This window comes from Pseudochaenichthys georgianus, chromosome 17 (assembly GCF_902827115.2).
Source record: "Pseudochaenichthys georgianus chromosome 17, fPseGeo1.2, whole genome shotgun sequence".
Classification (NCBI taxonomy): Eukaryota; Metazoa; Chordata; class Actinopteri; order Perciformes; family Channichthyidae; genus Pseudochaenichthys; species Pseudochaenichthys georgianus.
In genome coordinates, this window is record NC_047519.1 from 3,975,362 (window position 1) to 4,000,726 (window position 25,365).

At 41.6% G+C, this 25,365-nt stretch overlaps 1 protein-coding gene across 1 annotated transcript; it reads left to right on the forward strand.

The window, feature by feature from the left end:
• The first annotated feature begins 1,717 nt into the window (after positions 1 to 1,717).
• xkr4 (XK related 4) lies at positions 1,718 to 24,405 on the forward strand. The gene is made up of 4 exons (XM_034103815.2): positions 1,718 to 2,483; positions 16,327 to 16,526; positions 17,949 to 18,303; positions 18,628 to 24,405. The coding sequence occupies exons 1-4, from the start codon at positions 1,798 to 1,800 to the stop codon at positions 19,226 to 19,228; spliced, it is 1,842 nt and encodes a 613-aa protein (XP_033959706.1). The 5' UTR covers positions 1,718 to 1,797; the 3' UTR covers positions 19,229 to 24,405.
• The last annotated feature ends 960 nt before the right edge of the window (positions 24,406 to 25,365 follow it).

Genomic DNA, 25,365 nt, shown 5'->3' on the forward strand with positions numbered 1-25,365 from the left:
AAGGCATTTTAAACAGTCATTAAAAAGCAACACAATCTACTTGCATTGCATTACTCTAAACGTGTAATAACGTGCTTTAACCAGTAGGTGGTTTGGGTTAAAAAGCTGTCAAGTTTACAGTGTTAACAAAATAAAATATACTGCTATTTCTGGTTTAGTTTATGACGGATATTTAGTTATTGTTTTGATATTTGTAACACAAAAGCAATGGGAAAAACCCACAGCAACACAGAAAAGATGGTCTTAACATGACCCAGCGGTCTAGTAGTTAATAAAAAACAATAATATCAAAACAAAATATTACTACTAACTTTATTGTGAAATTCAAACTGAACGGTAAAAGAATAGTTTCCGGTCTATTCTGAGCCCGATCTCTGTAGATAAATAAAAATAAAGAACTACGACAGATGTGTAATATATTTAATGCAGCCGAACCATTTCTTACAATGCATTCATGTGATGACTTTCAAAGAGTAAAGCAAGCACTGCTGAATAAAGTATGATTTTATCTTTTACGAAACGTTTTTTTTTTCATATGGAATGCAGTTGGAGGTCAACCAATCAAAGAGCTTGAGAACTAATCACGGGGTTTGTCAAACAGAGCACATGGTGTAGTCCTAAACGATAGCTGGGGATTCTGGGTAGTGTAGTGTCTTCTGCCATCCTTTACTCCGAAAAAATATTTGTTTTTCTCCGAATCGAAGGGGAAAAATACAAAAGCATTGCACACAATTTAAACCAATCAATGTTGTGTAATTAACAAGGATAATCTGGTGGTTTTTAGTCGATGAGTAGTGCAGATATCACTGTAAAATCAATCGACAGTAAGGGGAATACTTACTTCCGGGTGTACAATTCTCCGTTATCCAATGGGAATGGTGGCTCACATTGCCTTTAAGGGCAGCCGACACAAACGAATGCCGTGCTTCCATGAGCGTCAAATCCCGCCGCAGATGGGAATACATTGCAATCAGTTGAAAGCTATTTGCGTCCCTTTATGACGCTGAAGGAGCCTCGGAGCATCACAACTGACCAAACGTCGCTCCTGGACGATTATGGAGTGAGAGTGTGTTGTCCCGAACGTCCCGATGGCTAGTCCGCCCCTGTTGACAAATGAAGTGTTGTGGTGATACATGACATGATAAAACATGTGGTTCAAGTGCAAGTTTGCTTAGTGACAGTGTGTAACTGTCCATGGTGCTGGAGTGAGAGAGAACGAGGGGGAGAGAGAGAGAGAGAGAGAGAGAGAGAGAGAGAGAGAGAGAGAGAGAGAGAGAGAGAGAGAGAGAGAGAGAGAGAGAGAGAGAGAGAGAGAGGGGTGATGTCATAGTTTTTATTCTGTGCCATAGAGGAAGGGTGCAGGCGTCCTCCTTTACCTTCGCTCCTGTCTCCATCTCTAGCCAACATCAGCCTCAGCATGAGAACTCACCGCGGATAAAAGAAGCAGAAAAGGAAATAGACCCGTGTCTGCAGGTGGAGGAAACAAAGCCTGCTCTCTGCTGCATGTGAGCGGATCATCACTGGAGAAGAAGTCCGCCTATAAAACGCGATATGGGCCAACATATGGGGGCCAGCCCCGGGTCAGTGCTCAGTTCTTTCTTTATTCTGTATTATGAGCAGGCGGCTGTGTAGAGGAGCTAGTTCCTGTCCAGAGAGGAGGCGGAGGAGGAGGAGGAGGAGGAGGAGGAGGAGGAGGCGGAGGAGAGAGACACAGAAGGGTGTCGACGGAGAGAGGCAGGGGTAGAGGAGAAGAGGAGGGGAGGAAGAATAATAGAGTAATATTACAAGCTTCCAATAATGGCGGCTAAATCGGACGGGGTCCTGAAGATAAAGAAGAGCGACGTTGCCTTCACCCCGTTGCAGAACTCGGAGCACTCCGGCTCGGTGCAGGGGCTCCACCCGGGAGCCCAGCCCGACTCTGCGGGTACCGGGGACTTCGCGAACGGGGAGTCGCGGTGCTGCGGCGGGGGAGGCTCCGGCTCGACGTGCCTCCGCCTGGTGAGAGAGCAGCAGAGGTACACGGTGTGGGACTGTCTGTGGATAGTAGCCGCAGTTGCAGTGTATCTTGCGGATGTCGGCACCGACGTGTGGCTGTCGGCGGACTACTACCTCCGCGGCGAATACTGGTGGTTCGGCCTGACGCTCTTCTTCGTGGTGCTGGGCTCCTTCTCCGTGCAGCTCTTCAGCTTCAGATGGTTCGTCCACGACTTCAGCACCGAGGACGGCTCGGAGTCCTCCGTGGATTGCTCCCACATGGATGGGAACAAGCTGCTGAGCGGCTCCGCCTCACAAGGGGATGTGACTGCGCAGCACCACCCGGCCACGCCGCAGAGACAGGCGTCGACCGCCAGCAAGAACACAACCACCAACAGCACCAGCAGCACCGCGGCGGGCCGGGGAAGGAAGCGTCCGGCCTACTACTCCTTCTGCGTGTGGAGCAGCCAGTCCGTCATCCACATCTTTCAGCTGGGCCAGATATGGAGGTATTGGGGCCTTGGGATGGGTAACAATGATGTGTTTTTGTTTTGCAGTAGGCCGGCTATCCCAATCTGTGAGGACATGGTGTGTGTGTGTGTGTGTGTGTGTGTGTGTGTGTGTGTGTGTGTGTGTGTGTGTGTGTGTGTGTGTGTGTGTGTGTGTGTGTGTGTGTGTGTGTGTGTGTGTGTGCGTGTGTGTGTGTGTGAATTAATGAATGAGCATGGTGGCCTCTGAATTATGCCAGCTCTTAGTGGGCATGGCTCCCAGCTCTCCCCCCCCCCAATGCAGAGCCAACACACACGAAGGGCCCACTGAGGGTCACCTATCTTTATATATCTTTACCAACTGGTCATGAAAGCCAACAATATGCTAAACATTAAAACTATTTGTATCTTGAATTAGAATCCCCTGCAGTCTGTCACACCTGGGGCCTATGCTACGAACCTGGTTCAACCTAACCTGGATATGTTTGAGTTAGCCGGTTGGCTTAATCCAAAACATACGCGCTCTCGCTAAACTGTCCTACGACGCTGCTTATCAAGAGGATCGCTCAAGCCAGCCGTGTCCTATCTAGTTAGGTGCGCGTTCACATGAGAGGGGTGGTATTTGGAGCATTCGACCAATCACAAACATGGACAAGCGCACTGACAGCGCAGCGTCATACTTCCTGAATGAAAAGTGAACTTTAATACTAGTCAAAAATAAAGAAGTTAAACTTTAAACATCCATGACTTAAACACTTTATCCAGGATCAAAGCCACATAGCTGCACCTGCAAGGTGAATACAGCTGGAAAAAGAAAAAGTGTTTGAATGCGTACATTAACAGGTTTATGATATCACTGCCCCGTCTAAAACACGATCTGACTTCAATTACATTTGTCTCGAGTGTTTCGTCAACTTAATGTGTTGCTTAAAATAATACTTCTGCATCCAGTATGTGACACTGTGAGTGTTGCACGGCCAGATACGGCTCAGCTGACTCAGATAAGGAGATATATGATACATTATGAAGTGATATGCCGCGGACTGTACTTAATGTACTCTGATCCGGTTACTTATGTTGTGGCAGATATTTAAGTAAGCTTTCTTAACGCTAATGTTATAATAGTCAGATTGCTCTGAAGATGGGAGGTGATATTGTATTAATGTTCACGTTCACACAGTCGGTGATTTTTGCCTGCCGTCTTTCCTGCGACGGCAGTTTTTCTGTATTTCCTTTCTCCTGTAATATGACTTGATCGCTTTAAACTCCGCACACTGAGCTCTGATTGGTCAGCAGGCGGTGTTTTCACTGAGTTGAGCTCTTAGCCTGCAACCTAACCTGGTCCCGACCAGGTTAGCTGCTTAGCATATATTACCATGGAGATCTAGCCTGCTAAAAAGAGAACCAGCTTCGGATGACCGGAAAGCCGGAGTTTTCCCTGAATTTAGCCGGCTAAGCGAAAATCCTGCTTCGCAGTATACCCCCCTGGAGTCTGATTGTTGTTGATGCTGTGGATGCTTTCGGGTTTGCTGATGTCGAAATGAACCTCCCAAAAAGCCTCTGGGGTTGATGAATCTGAATAACACTGTGTAATGAGCATGTGCGTGCAACGTGTTGACATTTTACTAAATGATCATTCAATGTGATAATGGCTAATGATCTGTACATGTGAGTGTTTAGATAACTTTAGTCTAAGTAGTGGGTCTCAAACGGTTTGGTAATCATGTATGTAAACAAGTATTTCCAACGCACACTTTTATATGATCATTATAGTTATAAAAAACAAGAGAATAACAGGTATGAAATCATTCCAACTCATATAGGACAGTAACACAAAAATACATGTTAAAAGGGGAGTGATTTGTAAAATATGCATAAAGAAAAAGTAAATCTGTTTCTGTTTCATATGGGTATTGTTGAGAGATGTATCCATAGATTTAGTCCCTAATGTTGCTCTCAAAGTGCACCAGATAGATGCATTTAACTTCAACATTTAAAAAATAACACCACCTGCCCACACCCTCTGTCAAATTGTCCCACCCACATTGAGGATGCTTATACGCCCATGCATGTGATGAAAGAGTGCGATGGTGACAATTCATTTAAAATGGCAAGCTTTTAAAAAAAAAAGAACGTATCGTAAGACATATTATTCACTTAAAAAATATATAATTCACATTTACATAATGTCAACAAATGATCAGTATCATTCTTTCTGTGAAAGATGGTCTCAACAAACCTGATTTACTTTGTGTATGGAGATTATTGCTGAAACAATTAGTCAATCAGTTAAAAAATGTATATTAGGCAACAATATTTGATCTTACTGTTCCTACAATGTGAATTGCGATGCATTTCTTTGTTGCCTCACTTTTTATGTTGAAATATTGGTCTTACTAAAAATGAATAGATTTAAGATTTAGCTATACAAAAAAGTCTAATTAGCATTTTTCAATATCTTATGAAAGTTTTAAGACAAAAATGAAAAAACTATTCACAGATAAATCAATATCACAAATGATAGTTGGTCCCAATCCAAATAAGAACTCTCTATGCAGAACTAAGATCAGTGACCCCACCATCAGCTGTAGAAATGAGTTCCCACTGGAGAGGAAAGGCTGTGTTTGTTAGGAACTTGGGTAAAATTAAACAAGCATTTTAATGTGCTATTGCTTTAAGATGATTGAAGGACAATACATTGTGGTAAAATATCCATCTTGTTTTAGTTTCCTGTGGACAATGTAATATTTTCTTTAAGAATTAATGTTCAACTTTGTCTTTGCATCAAACTCTGTTGAGTTTATATGCAATCACACTGCCTCTAACATTTGCTCTGTGTTTTGTATGAATACACAGGTAAAGAGAACATATCTTATCTGGACAAATAAGATCAAATAGAAAATGCGTTTCCTGCAGAAAATGCGTGTGAATGCTGTAAACTGTGAACATTTGTAGCTAAATTTAGCTGAAAATGCAGAAAAGCTGAATATGTTATTAGTTGAATGGTCTCTGTAGCTGCTTTTAGCTACAGAAACCAAGTAAGTGTGTTGCTGAACTTAGCTGAGAAATGCAGAAAAGTGAAATGATTTGAATGAAATTGTTACAGCTCAAATGCATTGCAATGACTTTGTTGAAAAGTTGAAAGTGAAATGTTAAACTGGAAGAGTAGGAACAATAGTGAAGAAGCTTAATATTTAAAAGAAGGTTTAAAAAAGGTATAAACAACAACATGTAAATAGCTGAATAATGTAATAGTTGAATGGTTTCTGTAGCTGAAAGTAGGCTGAAGGAGTTAGATATTAAATGTAAGTAGTAGTAGTAGCGTAGTTAAAACGCTTTGAAAAGCATCAGAATATTTTAACTGCAAACTTTTGAACTAAAACCATACGTCACCAATAATGTATAAAATATGTGGAACGTGTTGAAGTCAGTATGAAGTCTCCATCAGACAGAAAATAATAGGCTGAGACAGTCTTTAAACTCCAGTCTGTTTGTTTGTGTTTGAGGTGACTACATTATTAAACATCTGTGTACGTGAGCCGAGAGATCAAAGGTTACCACGGTGACGACGTTATCAAACACCTGTGTGTGAGCCCAGAGATCAAAGGTTTCCATGGAGATGTGCTGTGAAAGGGGAGCATTTCCATTGTTCTGAATGAGAAATAAACCTCTTACATTTCTAACTATAGTTTAAAAACGGTAGCTGCTTTCGTAAAATGTCAACGAGTGAAGCATGTCCAGGACCCTGAGCGTTGGAAGTGTGCTTTTTGTGCACTTTCGGGTCAATAATGTGGCATTTTTGGCTGATTTACTATCGGTGAGCAGCTGCTGCTCTGAGGACAGATCAGGCTGCATTTACAATGGCTATTAATAGAGACATGTTGAATGTTTGTGTCACTTCATGCCCTCAAGAGGAATTTTGTTTAATTTTTTTTGCTTCATTTTTTTTACAGCTCAAATGCATTGCAATGACTTTGTTGAAAACTTGAAAGTGAAATGTTAAACTGGAAGAGTAGGAAAAATAGTGAAGAAGCTTAATATTGAAAAGAAAAGGTTTAAAAAAGGTATAAACAACAACATGTATAGCCTCAATGTCCTGAAATAGCTGAATAATGTAATCGTTGAATGGTTTATAGCTGAAAGTAGGCTGAAGGAGTTCGATATTAAATGTAAGTAGTAGTGAATGAATGTTTACAAACACCGGTGTGTGTAAGCCCAGAGATCAAAGGTTACCATGGTGACAACGTTATTAAACATCTGTGTACGTGAGTCCAGAGATCAAAGGTTTCCATGGAGATGTGCAGTGAAAGGAGAGCCTTTCCATTGTTCTGAATGAGAGATAAACCTCTTATCAGAAACAAAATTAATGGGGTTTCTTACTAGGAAATGCTACAACCTTGCATGTGACATTTATGTTGTTTCAACATTTATAATACCCAGTGACCAATCACATTTGAAATGTGTGTGTGCTTTCTGTGTCATCGTTACACTCATCAGTGTGACCCTGCTGCTGTTCACAGATCAGTAATGATGAGCAGGTCTACCGATCTTGTAATTAGGGCTGGGCGATATGATACCCCAATATCATTATTATATATATATATATATATAGATAATTATATTGCAGGGTTGACCATAGTGGCCTTCTCAACATAGAAACATGTAGTGTGGATTTAATGGCTTTCCGGGTAAAGGCAAATAATATAATAGATAATCTTAAGTCTGGTAAATTCAGAAAATGACATCAATTTACTTTATTGCAGCATGTAAAACGAGGATTAGAGAACACCAATATTAAAACATCCAAAATAAGCCGATATCTACAGTAGTCTCATATCACAAAATCAATACATTTATTTTACAGCCCTTCTTGGAAAACAGCAGCTAATAGCTGCAGTTACAGTTGTAGAGATGGAGTTGATTGTTTCACAATATAACAAGCTCATTTTGAGCTAATGAAAGCTGAGTTGTCATCAGATGACAGCAGGTCGGGGGTTTCTTTTTCGGCCAATGTGTTCCTACACTTTTGCTCTTCATATGGACTGTTTGCCTGCGTGCAATTAAAACGTATTTAGCATGGTTCATGGAGTGGTGCGGGGATGATGTCTTTTTTTTTTGTAGACCAAAAGCACTGGGATATTTGCATTGGATTTCAGAATATTGACGAAAATAACATCTGTGGCAAACACATGCTCACGTGTTTTGTTCAGCAGGATAATCTCCACATGTTAATACCACTTTTATAATTGTTAAAGCATACATCTAATCTACTTGAGAAATTAAGTAAATAGCTAAGTTATTGCTATAAAGGCCACGTCACCACCGCTAAGCTAAAAGGAGGAAGTGAATACATAACATGTACTGGGCTTGGACTACATGCTCACTTTTATTCAGCTATTCATTTCAAAAAGTGTTCTTTACAATAAGGATTGTTGACCATATTGTTGCAGGTGGAGCTGTACGGCACTATGACTCCACTGTCACAGTACCAATAAAAGTGCACAAGGCAGAAATGTATTTTGGGAATAGCTACTGTAGAGGAGTACTGAGCTCTCCGACCAATTACTAATCCAAAAACCCCTCAACACAGCACAGCAGTTCACATAAAGACTCTGAATGAGATATAAATGGAAAATAAACCAGACTTTGCCAGAAAGAAACATGTCAAAAGAAACGGACACATACTGTATCTGCTGAAGCCATTTGTTATCTATGGCACGAGTGCACCTTTTGTTACGATCACTGTTTAGATCGCGGAAAAAGGTAGGACCCAAAATGCAGACTACAAAAAGATAAAGGTCTATAAACAAAAGCGAGCTTTATTTAAAAAAAATAAAGCCGATCAACAAAAAACATGGCAAGGATAATCCATAAATCACACAAGGAAGATAACATACCCAATAAACGATCGTGACCAACATGAAGGGAGACAGGAAAAAACAAACAATGAACCGACACCGAACACAGGAAGAGACAAGACTAAATACAGGGAGGGGTAATCACGGGACGAGAAACAGCCGGGCAGGGGAGGCAGAAACACAAGGGCAACAGGTGAACACAATCAGACAATCAGACACACCAGGGAAACTAATGACAGGGAAGAAAATACATGGAGAAGGACCAGACAAGAAACAAGGAGGAAAACATGAAACAGGGAGAACAGAACAGTAAAATAAACCCAAACCTAGACATACAAAACTAAAAGCGTGACATAACATAAGAATCGTAACACCTTTAAAACAAGTAAATCAACAATATTTTTATCATTTTACCAGTGACCCTTTATTGTCAGTTCTACCGTTATTTTCAGATTAATTAACATCTTACAATATTCCCTAATATTTGTGATTTGTTCTCTCACCTTGAAAAGCAAGTTATGGCTATTGCTCAAAAAATGCTTCGCAAATAAACCGTTGTTATTATTACTATTAAGCGTATTATAATAATAATAATAATTAGTCTGATGGTATTTCTTTGTTACATACCTTTGCACCTGTCTGAACATTTCTTTAATACCAAAAAACAAGGGCAACTACACTCTTAGTAATAATGGGCTTTGAATGGACAGTCAATCAATCAATCAATCAATCAATCAACCAATCAATCAATCAATCAATCAATCAATCAATCAATCAATCAATCAATGTTTATTTATATAGCCCAATATCACAAATGTTACATTTGTCTCAGTGGACTTCACAGTTTGTACAGAATATCAGTATGACAATACGACACCCTCTGTCTTTAGACCCTCTGTCCTTAGACCCTCACATCTTACAAGGAAAAACTTCCAGAGAAAACCCACAGTTTAAAGGGGAACATGGGAGAAACCTTAGGGAGAGCAGCAGAGGAGGGATCCCTCTCCCAGGACGGAATTAAAAAGATAATACATTTGCAACATAGGTAGTCCAAATGTTTGGAAATGCATGTGTGTATAATGGAAAGATGAATCCACGAGGATATCCATCCAGGACTTATGATCCAGGACCACAGCCACGACTCAAGATCCAGGGCTCGCGATCCAGGACACAGGACCGCAGGATCATCCATGTCTCCGGATCCCGGCGTATATAGACACCAAAAAGAAAGACATGTGGGGAAGCTGGGTTAATGGGAACATGAGAGTACACAGGTATAGACAGAGAGAAGGAAGAAGTAAGATGTCCCCCGACAAACTAAGCCTATATCAGCAAAACTAGGGGCTGAATCTAATCAGCCCTAACCAGTGGCATAACAAGGTTGTGATTGGCCCCGGTGCAAATATTTTGTTGGCGCCCCCCCCCCCAACTCAGCGGTGCTTGCTTTTTTCTCTCTCTCTCTCTCTCTCTCTCTCTCTCTCTCTCTCTCTCTCTCTCTCTCTCTCTCTCCACTTTCAAAATCTATTTATAACTCATAACAAACAAACAAAATTCCCAAAGTTGTCTTGAAATTAACTAATTAAATAAATGAAACGAAAAATATAGCCTACTTATGCAAACAACATAAAACGGAGCATTATTTATTTCTACTTGAATGTCGCACTGCACCCGCTTTGCGATTATGTAGATTATCTCATTTTGAACAGCTGAACTCAAGTATTTCACAGAACCTTGTGGTCGCTAAACAAGTTCTTTCAGAACCGGATCGTAACATGCTAAAAGTTCTATCATACTGAGAAAGTTTCCACTGTTGGGCTGTCCAAGAATCTCCCTATGTCCTCTAAAAGCCAAGTTACAAGTGGCCAGAGTGATTGTAATGTTGACAATACGCTCAAGTACCTGTCTCCAGTAATTAGCAGCATTCCTTGCACTCCTCTCCATGTTTGCATCGATTCTCCCGTTTTTCTTCCACTGTTCATATATGACACACGCTCCGACATGGACCTGAGATTGTGCATGTGAGTCAATCCTCGCAGACAACGCATGTCCACGCATCACTGTAGAATGGTGCACCTCGGTCTGCGAACAGCCAGCACGGCTCACAATAGGCACAGTCCAGGGTGGGGGAGTAACACAGCCATGTCCGTGGCAGTTTGATACCTGCTCTGGTCGTGGTGGTGTAATAGATCTCGGAGAAACACCTGTTTCCTTGATGTGTGTCTCTGGGGAATGGGCCGGTAAGCCTACATGGACCGGTTGCTATAATATAGCCTTTGATCTTGGCGTCGGGTGTCTCAATAGCGCCATAGAGTCCCCTATCGGTTGGGGGCGGGGCCCTTGCGGGAACTGTAGGACCACCGCCGGGCACAGCCAAATCCATCCTCTCCTCCTGGCTCATGGCTGAAGAAGAAGGTCGCACGGCCACGGATACAGCTTCACTTGTGGAGCTAGACGATGGTGAGGCAGGTGAGCTATCGTTAGCCTCCGGCTCCGGCTGCCGCTGCACGTCAACATTACCAACGTTAGCGTTCGATTTCGAGGACGATGTATGACAAAAAAAACGGTCTAATTTTGTCAGTTTAGCCTTTACATCTCCTTGTTCTCTCTTGTCCTTTCTCTTTTGAGCGCCGCTCTTGTGTTTTGGTTTGCTGTACATTATAAATGCAAGCTATTCAATTTGTTATAATAGTAGTACATATAACTTTTGATGTTGATTAAACGGTTCGCTCGTCACACACATGACATGAAAGGCAGCAAGGTCATTGGACAGACAAATAAAAAATGTATTTAGGTTGCTAGGTTACTTTGAAGACTGCGTGAACCAGTCAATGCCATTGGGGCCCCAAAATCAAATATATATATAAAAAAAGAATAATACATATAATTATAATTTTTTTTTTTTTTTGCATGGGCCCCTGGACGGCTGTGGGCCCCGGTGCAATGCACCAGCTGCACTGTCGATAGTTATGCCACTGGCCCTAACTATAAGCTTTATCAAAATGGAAGGTCTTAAGCGCACTCTTAAAAACGGATAGGGTGTCTGCCGCCCGAACACAAACTGGAAGCTGATTCCACAAATGTGGAGCTTGATAAGAAAAGGCTCTGGCTCCCATTGTACTTTTAGAGTGAACTTGACTCGATAATATTATCATATGCTTTATGAGTAGGGTTGGGTATCGTTTGAATTTCCACGATTCTGATTCCTAATTCCGATTCTTTGAGGGGCAGGGTAAACAAAATTATTAAGTTCTTGTTGAGAAAAACAAGCATATCTGCCTTCTCAGGCATACCAGGAAGAAATGTTTGAACATTTTGAAGTAAAATGCTTCAATCTGGTGCACTTTAAGCAGAATTACTAGAGACTAGATCTAGGGGGTACAACTCTAAACACCCATATGAAAAAGATCGGTTTACATTTGAATAATTATAAGTATATGAGCATAACCAAAAACAAATACATGTAACGTATTTTATTTTTGTTGTTCATTCATATCTTATTTTACTATTTTATTTATGCATATTTTTGTATCTCTCCAGTTTAAAACGATATGTCTGGTTTACTGTCCTATAGTATACATTGGAATGATTTCAAACCTGTTTTATCCCAATATTATAAAAGAGTGCCTTGGAAATATGTGTTTACATAAATTGTGATCAAACCGTTTGAGACCCACTGAGATAACTTAGACTAAAGTGAACTATCTAAACACTCCGAGTCCTTTACCTCACTGAGCTGAAGTTATCAGCCTCAGTCTGACTGGAGAGGACTCTCCTCCACATCATTGTAGAAACATCTTCTTCTTCCGTTAGAGCAGCTAGCACCAGATGCTAATAACAACAGCGCCGGTTCCAGTGCACCCTCCCTCTCTCCCTCGCTCACTCGCACTTTGGCTGTGAGCTGCGGGTGCCAGATAAGCCAACATCCCCCAATTGCATCACTTGCAGCGCCCATCGTACAGGGCAAATGAAACGTGTAACCGGGGTGAAAAGGGTGTTACATTTACTTAATTATGAATGTTGTTACATCAAGGCCAAAAATTAGGATGAGCCCCAACGGTCAAGACATTTGTTTTCCCTCCCAGAGCTGTCAGCGCAGCGCCTCCACAGATCTGGCGCCCTAGGCGAACATCTATAACGCCAGTGCGACGGGCCGGCCCTGGTCTCAGGTTACACTGTAAGAAGTGTAGGTCCAACGCTACATTTCCCGCCCGCCGCAGTCATACAGTAGGCTACGGAGAGCGGCGAGAAACATTTCCTCAAGCATCGAAAAGCGGAACCGAAATTCACATTTTTAAATGATGCCGTTGGAACCGAAATGTTGGAACCGGTTCCGAACCGGAACCGGTTCTCGGTACCCAACCCTATTTATGAGTGCCTTACAGACATAACAATAACAATGCAATTACAACTTAGACCAGGGGGGTATACTGCGAAGCAGGATTTTCGCTTAGCCGGCTAAATTCAGGGAAAACTCCGGCTTTCCGGTCATCCGAAGCTGGTTCTCTTTTTAGCAGGCTAGATCTCCATGGTAATATATGCTAAGCAGCTAACCTGGTCGGGACCAGGTTAGGTTGCAGGCTAAGAGCTCAACTCAGTGAAAACACCGCCTGCTGACCAATCAGAGCTCAGTGTGCGGAGTTTAAAGCGATCAAGTCATATTACAGGAGAAAGGAAATACAGAAAAACTGCCGTCGCAGGAAAGACGGCCGGCAAAAATCACCGACTGTGTGAACGTGAACATTAATACAATATCACCTCCCATCTTCAGAGCAATCTGACTATTATAACATTAGCGTTAAGAAAGCTTACTTAAATATCTGCCACAACATAAGTAACCGGATCAGAGTACATTAAGTACAGTCCGCGGCATATCACTTCATAATGTATCATATATCTCCTTATCTGAGTCAGCTGAGCCGTATCTGGCCGTGCAACACTCACAGTGTCACATACTGGATGCAGAAGTATTATTTTAAGCAACACATTAAGTTGACGAAACACTCGAGACAAATGTAATTGAAGTCAGATCGTGTTTTAGACGGGGCAGTGATATCATAAACCTGTTAATGTACGCATTCAAACACTTTTTCTTTTTCCAGCTGTATTCACCTTGCAGGTGCAGCTATGTGGCTTTGATCCTGGATAAAGTGTTTAAGTCATGGATGTTTAAAGTTTAACTTCTTCATTTTTGACTAGTATTAAAGTTCACTTTTCATTCAGGAAGTATGACGCTGCGCTGTCAGTGCGCTTGTCCATGTTTGTGATTGGTCGAATGCTCCAAATACCACCCCTCTCATGTGAACGCGCACCTAACTAGATAGGACACGGCTGGCTTGAGCGATCCTCTTGATAACCAGCGTCGTAGGACAGTTTAGCGAGAGCGCGTATGTTTTGGATTAAGCCAACCGGCTAACTCAAACATATCCAGGTTAGGTTGAACCAGGTTCGTAGCATAGGCCCCAGGCATCCTCAAAGTCCGGACTCCGGTCCGGATCCGGACCGAACCACAACTGTCTCTGGACTCTGAGCAAATTATACTTTTCATATGTATTATCTGTATTATCTGTATTATCTGTGTTATCTGCAAGACATCGCCACAAGGCAACGAATCAAAATGATCCGCTATGTCCATAGACTTCAAACAGCGCTCTGTATGTCCTGTTCCACTGTCTGTGTGTGTCTGTCAACGCATTGTTCCAATCACATTCAGCATCCCGTCAGCGTTTTTTCCCCCCAAACAATCTGCGAATCAGGCGGGTCTTCGCGGAATGCGGGTGGGAAAAATGTGTGTGTCTCTTTCAACCTGTCTGAGTCAGAGCGAGAGTTTAAAAAAAAAGGATTCAGAGCGAGAGTTAACAGCTTATCTAGTTCCATCTGTACTGTAGCTAGTAGCCTAGTTTCACCTACTGGGGTGGCAACTGACACCCTAAAAATAGGCCTTGCCACCCCAGCTGCCACCCCAGTTGGCAGCTTTGTTTTGAAAGAAAATGTGTGGCTCATCGGACATTTATGAGAGAAAGTCTCTAATGTCCGAGTGCAAGTGAATGCAGCACAAGATGCACGTCATGTAACCCCTCTAGGGGTGGGCGATATGACGATATATATCGTCGTGACGATATTAGGTCTCCACGATATGCTTTTTCAGAGATATCGACCTATCGTGATAAAAAAAAAAAAAAAAACTTGAAATTATTATTATTTATTTTTTTATTTTTTTAAATAGCGGGAGGGGAAGAGGCTCTCCGTGCGCGGCGCAGGGGGCTATGACAGCGGACGGAGAGCCTCTTCCCCTCCCGCTCCCCCAGCCTCACCTACTGATTTTCATTTCACCATATATAAAGCCCGATCGATTTCACAATGTCAGCGGCACTTCTTCTTTCGTTCAGTCCGAGTTGTTTGACACGCATCCAAAGTCCCCGCCCCCTTTCTTTGCAGCGGTGGCGTTTTATGTTTTTCCCTTCAGTTATGCTAAAGTATTTTATTACACTTCAAGTCTACTCTAAAGTTTACATTTTAATTGTTTGGCAGTGACTTTTCCTCATTGATGTTTTATGTTTTACTTAGTTATGTTTTACCCTCCTTTTCATGTTTATTGATGTTCACTGCTCACTTGTTCATTCAGGGATTCATTTCTGAAATAAAACCAGCTTGAAATGCTATTTTGGTCTGTTACTCCTTTTTGTTTTAGTTTCTGTTACCTTGTAGGTGCTTGTACTGTTAAGTAACTTGAAAGATAACCATAATAACTGACATGAAAAAATATCGTGATATATATCGTCTATCGTGATACTGCTTGAAAATATCGTGATAACATATTTTTCAATATCGGCTTTTAATAAATACTGGCTGGTGATTTGATTCATCAGCTTTGTGATGGAATAAAAAATGCACAGTGCATTTCCTTAGCTGTGGGTGAGTCCACTGACACCGCTGACATTGCTCATTTGCTGGTGTTTGTGAGATTTTATGGCAAAGGGGAGTTAGTTGAAGATGTGTTGGGCCTGACGAGGGGCAAGACATTTATAAAGCAATAATGGGAATGCTGAATGAAAAAGAGTGCAGCTGCCTTTATTCATAACTGCAGCTCTTACACTGCGACTCTGAGGGAGCACAGACACAATAACAATGAAAACTGCTGCATACAGATTATTTATGTTTTTGCAACCTCGTGTTAAGAATCTTGTTGCAATTGTTTAAAAGTTTGAATGACCGTAATAAACGGACCTTTGTCTTATTGAAACATTTATTTTGGACCTTTAAGATTTGTATTTGAGTACCCCTGACTTAGACCATTCAAGCAGCTAGTAAATAAAAACATAGAGCATCTTAATAATAAGTCGATGAACAACACACTTTTCACACCTATAGGTATATTTCTCACTTTGCATTACAATGCTAGCAGATGAATGAGGTGTTTCATCGGTGACGGATTGAAATGATGACATACATTCAAAGCTACTTGACTGCGGCCTTCACTCCGTTTAAATCCTCCGTCACCTGCAGAGAGCTGCTGCTCTACTGCCACCTGACTAATGGCTTAAACTAATAGCAAGAGGCTTGAGTGCTAATATAAGCACTTGTCCTCTGCTCGAGGTTAAACAATGATGACCTAATGAGCATGAATAACAGATGTGGCACAGCGTCTAATAATGTGACCTAGATACATTTATTTTGGTTGATTTAAACTGATTTTAAAAAATGGACGTGGTTACATTATAGCTCAGTTTCCAACACCACTGATAGCCAACTTCAATAACTTCATTAGCGTGCCACTAGCATGACAACAACATGTCTCAGACTTGTGCGTCAGTTTTTGGTGTCCCCGAGGAAGCAGGACGAGGACACCAAAAACACCCTGGTAGTATCTACCAGGGTGTTTCTTTATTGATTTTTTATTTTTTTTATTTTCAGTGTTTTGTTTTCCTTCTTAAAGTCATGTTACATATATTGTTTTTCCTGTCTGGTTGATGCTAAAGCACTATATTTACTCTCTGTTTTCCTTCAAGGTATTTCCACACCATCTACCTGGGCGTTCGGAGTCGTCAGAGTTCTGAGACGGAGCACTGGCGCTACTACTGGAGGATGGTGTATGAGTTTGCAGATGTGAGCATGCTGCATTTACTGGCCACCTTTCTGGAGAGCGCTCCACAACTGGTGTTGCAGCTGTGCATCATTATACAGACACATAAGCTCCAGGCTGTGCAAGGTAATACACTCACTCACAAGCACACACAAGCACACATGTTTCTCTATGTTTGTGAGATTGACTTTATGCCTTATTCTAACCTTAACCATCACAACTAAAGGCTTATCTCCAACTCTTTTCCACCCCGTAGCCAAAATGGAATCCTTTTATTATCTTGTTTATGGATTTATATAAATATTTTTTACACTTAGTAGTTTCATATATTTTCCCTGTGATCATACACATCTGCTGGATGTAAACTGCTTCCCTTAACCTGAACCCCATTCTAACCTTAAAGTCTTAAACTTCAAACAAACCCTTTGAAGCAGTGACAACAGGCCAACGCAAAGGCTTATTAAATACCTCGAAATGCACCGGGACGACAGGCAAGAGGGCGGAAACACGAGAGGGCACTTTGGTGCAAGGGCAAGTTGGTGACTATAGAACATTTGTACTGACTTCCACTCTATCGGAGTGTGTACCTCAATAGACTTAAAGACTTATAAGGTCTAACAGGCCTTGCTACATTACGTTTTTTTTTACAAATTTGAAAACTTTTGCTACTGGTGTCGCAATAATTCAGTCTGCAGCCCTAGGATTCTAAGTTGAAATCCAAAGTTAAATCCACTGTGGCTGGAGAGATGCCTGGCAATGACCAGGGTGCTCGTATGCAAGGCACTCCACACCCAAATGCTGTGGGCACCATCCTATTAGGTATCCCCTCATCTGACCTACTTTAATCATTTTTGTGTTTGTAAAAAGTATATTTCCCCTCGAGGGATTCATATATGCCTCTTTATTTACTTTTTACAGTGCCATACACCATAACATGATGCCCAGCTCGCTGCACCTTATCAGGCTGATTACATGTATATGGCTACTTACTAAATGAATCAATAGTTTGAAACAAAATATTGATTGAAAAAGGGATTTTAGTGATTTAAAGATGTTCATATGTTCTTATGCATCTACTTCGTTAGCAGCCTTGCCCTTTAGTCTTCTTTGGATTAGCAACACTCTTATGTGATCGGTTATGAATAGCACATACAATTTATAGTATATATTTTTTTTAATCGCTTAGCCAAATTAGCTTATAATAGAAATATGTGACTGATACATGATACAAAGTGCAAGTTAATACCAGCTTCTTTAGTGTTCAATTTAATCATGTACTAAAATCCATCTATTTATACCTAATATTTAATCTAATCTTGGTATGATACATCGATGCAGCAATATTTTCGAGACATAACAACGGTCTTTCTAAGTAAATGGACCATAATGGGTTCATTTGTAGTGTTTGTGCTATGCTAACACTTTCAGAATCCATTCTGTAATTCACGCTCTGAGGAGAAACCTGATATTGAAGAGGAATATCTCCTCCTCTGGCTGTGAGTCTGACGGCAGATTTCACAAAATGTTTTTGTTCTGTACGTCTCCCAGGGATGACAGCGGCAGCCTCCCTAGTCTCTCTGGCCTGGGCCCTGGCCTCCTACCAGAAGGCTCTACGGGATTCTCGGGACGACAAGAAGCCCATCAGCTACCTGGCCGTCATCATCCAGTTCTGCTGGCACTTCTTCACCATCGCTGCCAGGGTCATCACTTTCGCCCTGTTCGCCTCTGTGTTTCAACTCTACTTCGGCATCTTCATTGTGCTGCACTGGTGCATCATGACCTTCTGGATTGTCCACTGCGAGACAGACTTCTGCATCAGCAAGTGGGAGGAGATTGTGTTTGACATGGTGGTGGGCATCATCTACATCTTCTCCTGGTTCAACGTCAAGGAGGGACGGACAAGGTGAGGACGCTTAAGTCCATGAAGTGTGACGAAAAAAATTGTTTCTGATGCTTGATTTTTTTAATGTAAGATTCTTTTTTATTCTGTGTTGTAGTCAAATGACATTTTATTTAGGAATTTTGAGTTTAAAATAACTTTGTGGTAAAGAAATAACCTTTTACGGTGGTTTGCCTTTTATACATTCATGGTCATTTGTAAATGGACTGCATTTATACAGATCATGTTCAGTCTTTGCAACCATCTAAAAGGCTTTTACATATACAGCAAACACACACTTACCTATCTTGTTTGCTAACTGTTCCTTTCTATCATGTCTCTGTGCAGGTGTCGGCTCTTCATATACTACCTGGTGATTCTGGTGGAGAATGCTGCTCTCAGTGCGTTGTGGTACCTCTACCGCTCGCCCCACACCACTGACGCCTTTGCAGTGCCAGCTCTCTGCGTCATCTTCAGCAGTTTCCTCACCGGAGTGGTTTTCATGCTCATGTACTATGCCTTTTTCCATCCCAACGGGCCTCGCTTCGGCCGCTCGCCGAGTGGCCAGGCGCTGGACCTGGACCCCACTGCGCAATTCTCCACGCTTCCGTCCGAAGGTGCCACCAACTCGCTTCGTTCCAACCGGGGTGCCACCACAACTCTGGAGCGCGACATGGGGAAGTATTCCGAGCGGGACGGCTGCATGCCAGTTTTTCAGGTCCGACCCCCAGCACCATCCACGCCATCGTCCCGTGCTCCGCGCCTCGACGAGACCGTCATCAAGATCGACCTTTGCAGGAACTGCTACCCTGCGTGGGAACGCCATGTCCTCGACCGCAGTATACGCAGGGCAATCCTGGCCATAGACTCCTCACCGACTCCTCCGCGGCTGCAGTACAAAGACGACGCTCTGGTGCAGGAGCGGTTAGAATATGAGACCACGTTGTAGTTCCACTGCTCTCAGAACCCAAAGAGGGGTGCTGCGGTCAAAGGACTATCCTGCTATCACAAGAACAGCAACAGGGTCTGTGGCAATAACAATGTGTTACTACCAACAATCTCACGTTCCATCTCTCATTACCCCTTTTCTTTCCTATTCCGTAGCGCCACCAAGGATGAAAGACGGTAAGCTTTGATTCGTTTTGACCACGGCAAGAAGCGATTACTCTATAGACCGTTTCAACTGAATTACATTGCTAGGCTACAGCTCGGGTCTATGACTACTTCCTGTCAGGTTATGTTATGAACTTAGACTGCAACACAAAATTAACTGGGACACATTTAGAATATTTATGTTTACAACTGTGAAAGGGTCTGTAATTGCCCAATGTGACACAGTGACCATACATATTGTGTGTTCCAAACATTTTCTTCTTTGGCCTAGACATTCCATTATGCTGGGATGATGATGGTCTTCACTGGAAAAAGGTCATGAAGAACTGAACTAGTAGCATCTATACATAGTCATTGTGTTTTGTTTAGGTACAATTAACAGGAGGCAGGAGGGAAGGATGGGAAGTGACAACGATGAGGTGAAAGCTGGACAGACACAACCTCACTGTTTTCTCCTATAAGAGATAAGTCAAACTCAAACAATGCCAAAAAAATATCTTCCTTGCAGCTCAACTCAAGTACTTGCAGTCCGGCCTCATGGCTGTGCTATGACCTGTGTGGAGGTGATTGTGGGGGGTGTGGATCAGGAGGCACAAGCAAAAGCGCTGAGATGAAAATGGGAAGGAAGACACACAACAGTCATCTCAGCCAAACTACACCAACCACCAGGAGATCTCTGATACTACATACATCATGTGTTTACTTTAGAGATGGCAGAGGGAACTGCAGTCATTGTTTGTGGTTTGAGTGTCCAGAGTCTGCTTTTTCCTTCATAAACACATGTCATCTTCTGGGCAAAATGTTCCAGCAGCTTTTAACATTTTAACACCAAGCCACACAACACAGGTTAGCATGGTGCTGGCTTAGGAATGCTAACAAAGTGTTTTTGATTAGCTGACATCCCACATTAAGAGCTTGATATAAGACCACCATTGTACCACATATTATTTTTAGGAAAGGGTATCTGATGGAATCCAGACATTTTCAGAGAGGGATGCCTAATGCACAGACAAAAAACAACAATAGCAGGTGGGTCCAAGTAACAACGTGTACCTGTACCAAATTAGACTACATGTTAGGTGAAGTAACAAAGGAAAAATAATATATCTTAAAGGAAGTTTGAGATTATGTTGGCAAGGATGCTAAACTCTACAGAGAGGGCTGATGGAGACTTACTTCTATACATACATACATACATACATACATACATACATACATACATACATACATACGAACTACATACATAAGGTTCTTTATACAGTATTCAAAACATTAGTATAGTAGCAACGATGTACTATGCAAAGATATAGTGGTTTCTGTGTGTTGTAATTTGAGCTCCGCCGGCAGGGTGTGCATGCTAGCGCAGGTGAGTGCTGTGTTTGGCTAGCTAATGGTCACTGTTCTGCACTGCGCTTACACAGAGGTTGGCTGTTACGTTTTCTAAACATCCTCGTCCTTACCCACAGGATGTTGCGCAAACTCAGAAATCAGCCACCCTTCGTTTCTCCCTCAGGTTAACACTGTTAGCTCTGTTAGCTTTCCCTGCTAGCACCATTAGCTTAACCCTCACCATGTTGAGAGCTGTGTGGAGGCAATCCCTCAATCATAAATATGCTCTGAATTCCGCATTGAGAACCTTTATTGAGATAGAGGTGGACTTCAGTTTAGCTGTATCGCCCACTGAAGACCTATTGAAGTAGACGATAACATTATAAGCCACTAAGTTGTACTACAATTCCTACCATAATGTTTTCCCATAAAATGAACACCTGGGTGATTAAAGTGTTGAGGTTCCATCAGATCAGCAGCATGACATTGATGTCTTGGATCAGGGCAAGATGGTACCGGATGATAAGGAAACAAAACTTAAAGGTCCCATGACATGGCCATTTCTACTGATCATAATTCCATTGTTGCTAGAATTGTTCAATGTTCCAAAATCACATTGGTTTCTCATACAGCATCTCTGTATAGTATGTGTACAGTATTTACTCTCTGTCCTAAACGGCTTGTTGGAGCTCCTGCCCTATGAGCCCACTGTGCTCTGATTGGTCAGCTCGCCCACTCTGTTCTGATGAGTCCACCACCGTTACAGCGGAACATCCAACACAGTCACACAGCATTTCGTGTTATAGTCACGAAATTAATCTATTGATTCGTGTTCACCAACAAGATTTTGCCATTTTTTTCGTGTCACACAGAACGATTTTAAAAGCAATGTAAATAATAACAAATTGGAAGGAAAAACTGATTAAAAAATACAGATTTCAGTATTCTGACAGAATGATTTTAGAAGCAATGTATTTCTATTGGTAGTATGTTTAGTGCCTGCACCAAATAATAACAAATTAGAAGGAAAAAAAGATTTGAAAAATACAGATTTCAGTATTCTGAGGCTCTGAGCCATTTATTTTCCTCACGGACGGCAAACAAATCCGACATAAATAAAAGGGATAGGGTTAAGCTTAGGGTAAGATATTGAGTAAGAAAATGTTTTTATGAACCACACAGCTTCTGGTATTCCAAGACCCGGCCGGACAAAAAGACGTGGTGCAGGCACGAAACATACTACCAATAGAAATACATTGCTTTTGCAACAAGTCCTCCAACTCATACGATCAAATGGGTCGATTGTTCAAGCCCTTATTACGACCAAATATGTTGTTTGTTCAAGCGCTTAATACGACCTATACTTAAGTTTTAAAATTGACGGCCTCGAGTGCTCCCGTTCAATGCAAACGTTACAGAGGGTTGTTTATTCACAAATAACCCTCTCTGTAAAATCCTAAATTGTAGGATAGTTTGGCCATTAAAACGCTTTATGATTAGATTTCTAGCGAGAAGTATATATTGTACTTTTAGAATCCACGTCCAGTCGATATGTAGGATCTATAGTTTGATAGATATTACGAAGATGATTTTTGAGGTTTCGTCAGGAGAACGTGTATATGCGGCAAGCTTCCATGTAAAGTTACGGGTTGAAAACAGTATTTCTGGTCTCGACGTTTTCATAATAAAAACCAATGATCAAATGATTTAACAGTGATATCTGCACTACACATCCACTAAAAAATATCAGTTTATCTTAGTTAATTATACGACATTAATTGGTTTAAATTGTGTACAATGCTTTTGTGTTTTTCCCATAGGTTTTTCTCTTTCGATTCTGAGAGACACATTTATTTTTTCAGAGGTTTTGATAGGCTAAAATCACGCCGCAATGCACGTCGGGATATGGTGTTTATGTGATATGAAATCAGAAAACATTTAAAAAAAATTAAATAATACTTTATTCCGAGTGCTCTTGCTTTTCTCTTTGAAAGTCATCACATAACGGCATTGCAATACACGGTTCGGCTGCATTAAATATTACATACCTGCCCTAGATATGTATTTATAGAGCCCTGATCAGAAGACCTTTTGACAAACTGGAAGAGATGCCGCCAAAACTGAATACGTGACGTGGACCATAAATATATCAACAATTAAACAACATCTTCCATTTCTTTTCACACAATACGTCTCCTTGCAGTATCAACACTAATTCGGCTGACTTTTATATTTGATCCAATTTGTAGATAGTCTGTATTTACACCATAACGGTGCACAGCTGATAGAAAGGGACTTTTTTGTAGTTTTTAAAGATATTACTGATTTTCTGAACTACCTTTCCAACTCCTCATGCAGGTGACTGTTACAGGTCTATACAAGTTCATGGTACAATGCATAAGCTTCACGTCGAGAGACTGAAACTGTATTTTCCTTTACCGTTCTGTTTTAATTTCACAATAAAGTGAATAGTCATATGTTTGACATTATTATATTTTATTAACTACACCACTGGTCTAAACCGCACCTCCTAGTGGTTAAAGCACGTTATTGAATTTAGTTGTTGAATAAGTTATATTTGATGAAAACATTTAAATATTAAGAGTAGCCTACATACAAAATAGGGGTCAATGATAGAAATATAGAATGGAAAATATCTAGAAGATACTTTAGTGATCTCTACAATAAAACAGTTTAGTGCAGGACGTCCAAAGATATTAACAGGAGGATGTGCAAAACAGACAAACTGATAAGGCTGAATTTTACTCAGGTGTAACTAAAGTCTGATTTAAGGGTTGTTTATATTTCACATCATTAATCAGAATCTGTAAAGTAACTAAAATAAATGTAGCAGAGTAAAAATACCAGGTTAACCTCTGAATTGTAGTGGAGTAGAACAAAGTAGTACATGCTGCTGTAACAAAAACATTTCCCAACTTGGGATCAATAAAGTATCTTAACTTAAGATGATCGATGGCTACTGCCATATTTGCTAAATGTGCATCTGAACCTTGACAAGTGCATGTTTCAGGCTTATCAATTAACAACAGGAGGGGTCACAGACATAAGACCAGCTGTTAAATAAAGCTCTTCTGACCTTAGCTGTCATGTGGTATTAATGCTGCCCATTATGGACACAAGCAATTTTCACCCATGTATTAATTATATGTTTTAAATTTGATAACACCAATGTGTTTCATGTCCCCTAAACCTCCAGGGATGTATACAGTTTAATACTGGCAACTTCTAATTGTGCGAAATACGAAAACGTCTTTTAAAACTACATTTCCCAGTAGAGACGTGCCATAGAACATGTTGCGAAACACACAATAGCCAGCATGTGTAATTCTGGGGGGGGGGAGGGCTGGGCTGGACCCAAGTCCAGTTTTGGATAGTCTGGCGTGGTTCCATTCCATTTCAAAGAGCTGTTTGACACTCGGCGTAACCTTGTCACACTGCCACTCTAACATCCAATCACAGAGCTTGATTTTTAGTGGGTGTGTAATGGAGATATCACTGTGTAATCATTTGACAGTGTGGGGAATACTTCCGGTTTTATTATGAAAACTTCGAGACCGGAAATACTGTTTTCACCCACGCCAGCTTTACATGGAAGTTGCCCCATATACAGTACACGTTCTCCTGGCGAGACCTCAAATCATCTTCGTATATCTATCAAACTGTAGATCCTACACATCCACTGGACGTAGATTATAAAAGTACAATATACACTTCTCGCTAGAAATCTAATAAAAAAGCATTTTAATGGCCAAACTATTCCACAATTTAGGATTTTCCAGAGAGGGTTGTGAATAAACGACCCTCCGGAGCGTTTGCAATCGACAGGAGCATGTTGTTTCTTACACGACCACTAGAGGTGCTACACTTTAAAACGTGACTCTGGGTCGTATTTAGCTGCTGAACAATCGACCTATATGGTCGACAGGCTGTGCTTTTAAAATCGTTCTGTGTGACACGAAAGAAATGCGGAAATCGTGTTGGTGAACACGATTTAATAGATTAAATGAAGTTTGTGACTATAACATGCAATGCCGTGAGACTGGGTTGGAACATCAGTGTTTATGTGTTACAATGGCATTTGTTAGCAACCAGAAAATGACACCAGTAATGACAAACAGATGAGAATGCTGCGTGGGGTCTGGGGGCCGTGTTGGCGGGACGTTGCGGGGCTCGCTGCTGCGAGGAGCGGACAGTGTGTGAGTTGGATTACCGGGGTAGTTTCCTGGAAGCTGCGTGGGGTCTGCGAGGAGGGTCTCAAGCTGAGAAATCCGCGGAGCCGCAGCTGAGAAAAATATGGCTGAGTGAGTGTGTGTGTGTGTGTGTGTGTGTGTGTGTGTGTGTGTGTGTGTGTGTGTGTGTGTGTGTGTGTGTGTGTGTGTGTGTGTGTGTGTGTGTGTGTGTGTGTGTGTGTGTGTGTGTGTGAGGAGCTGCGGATTGGTCCATGTGTTAGAGTTGTACTCGCTACAGGGTGCACGTTGAGGGTGTGTGACTCTGCAGACCGCTTACATGCAGAAGCTACATAACAACAAGGGGACGGTGATAACTGGAAAAGCATGACATGGGACCTTTGAGATCGGACCCACCACTATTGGCACCGAGAGACAATGTCCTGTCATATTGCGT

Excerpts from the sequence above, each read along its gene's own strand:
- xkr4 (XM_034103815.2), top strand. The coding sequence starts at position 1,798 with ATGGCGGCTAAATCGGACGGGGTCCTGAAGATAAAGAAGAGCGACGTT. Across the intron at positions 16,527-17,948 it reads TAAGCTCCAGGCTGTGCAAG|GGATGACAGCGGCAGCCTCC; the intron begins GTAATACACTCA and ends TACGTCTCCCAG. Across the intron at positions 18,304-18,627 it reads GTCAAGGAGGGACGGACAAG|GTGTCGGCTCTTCATATACT; the intron begins GTGAGGACGCTT and ends GTCTCTGTGCAG.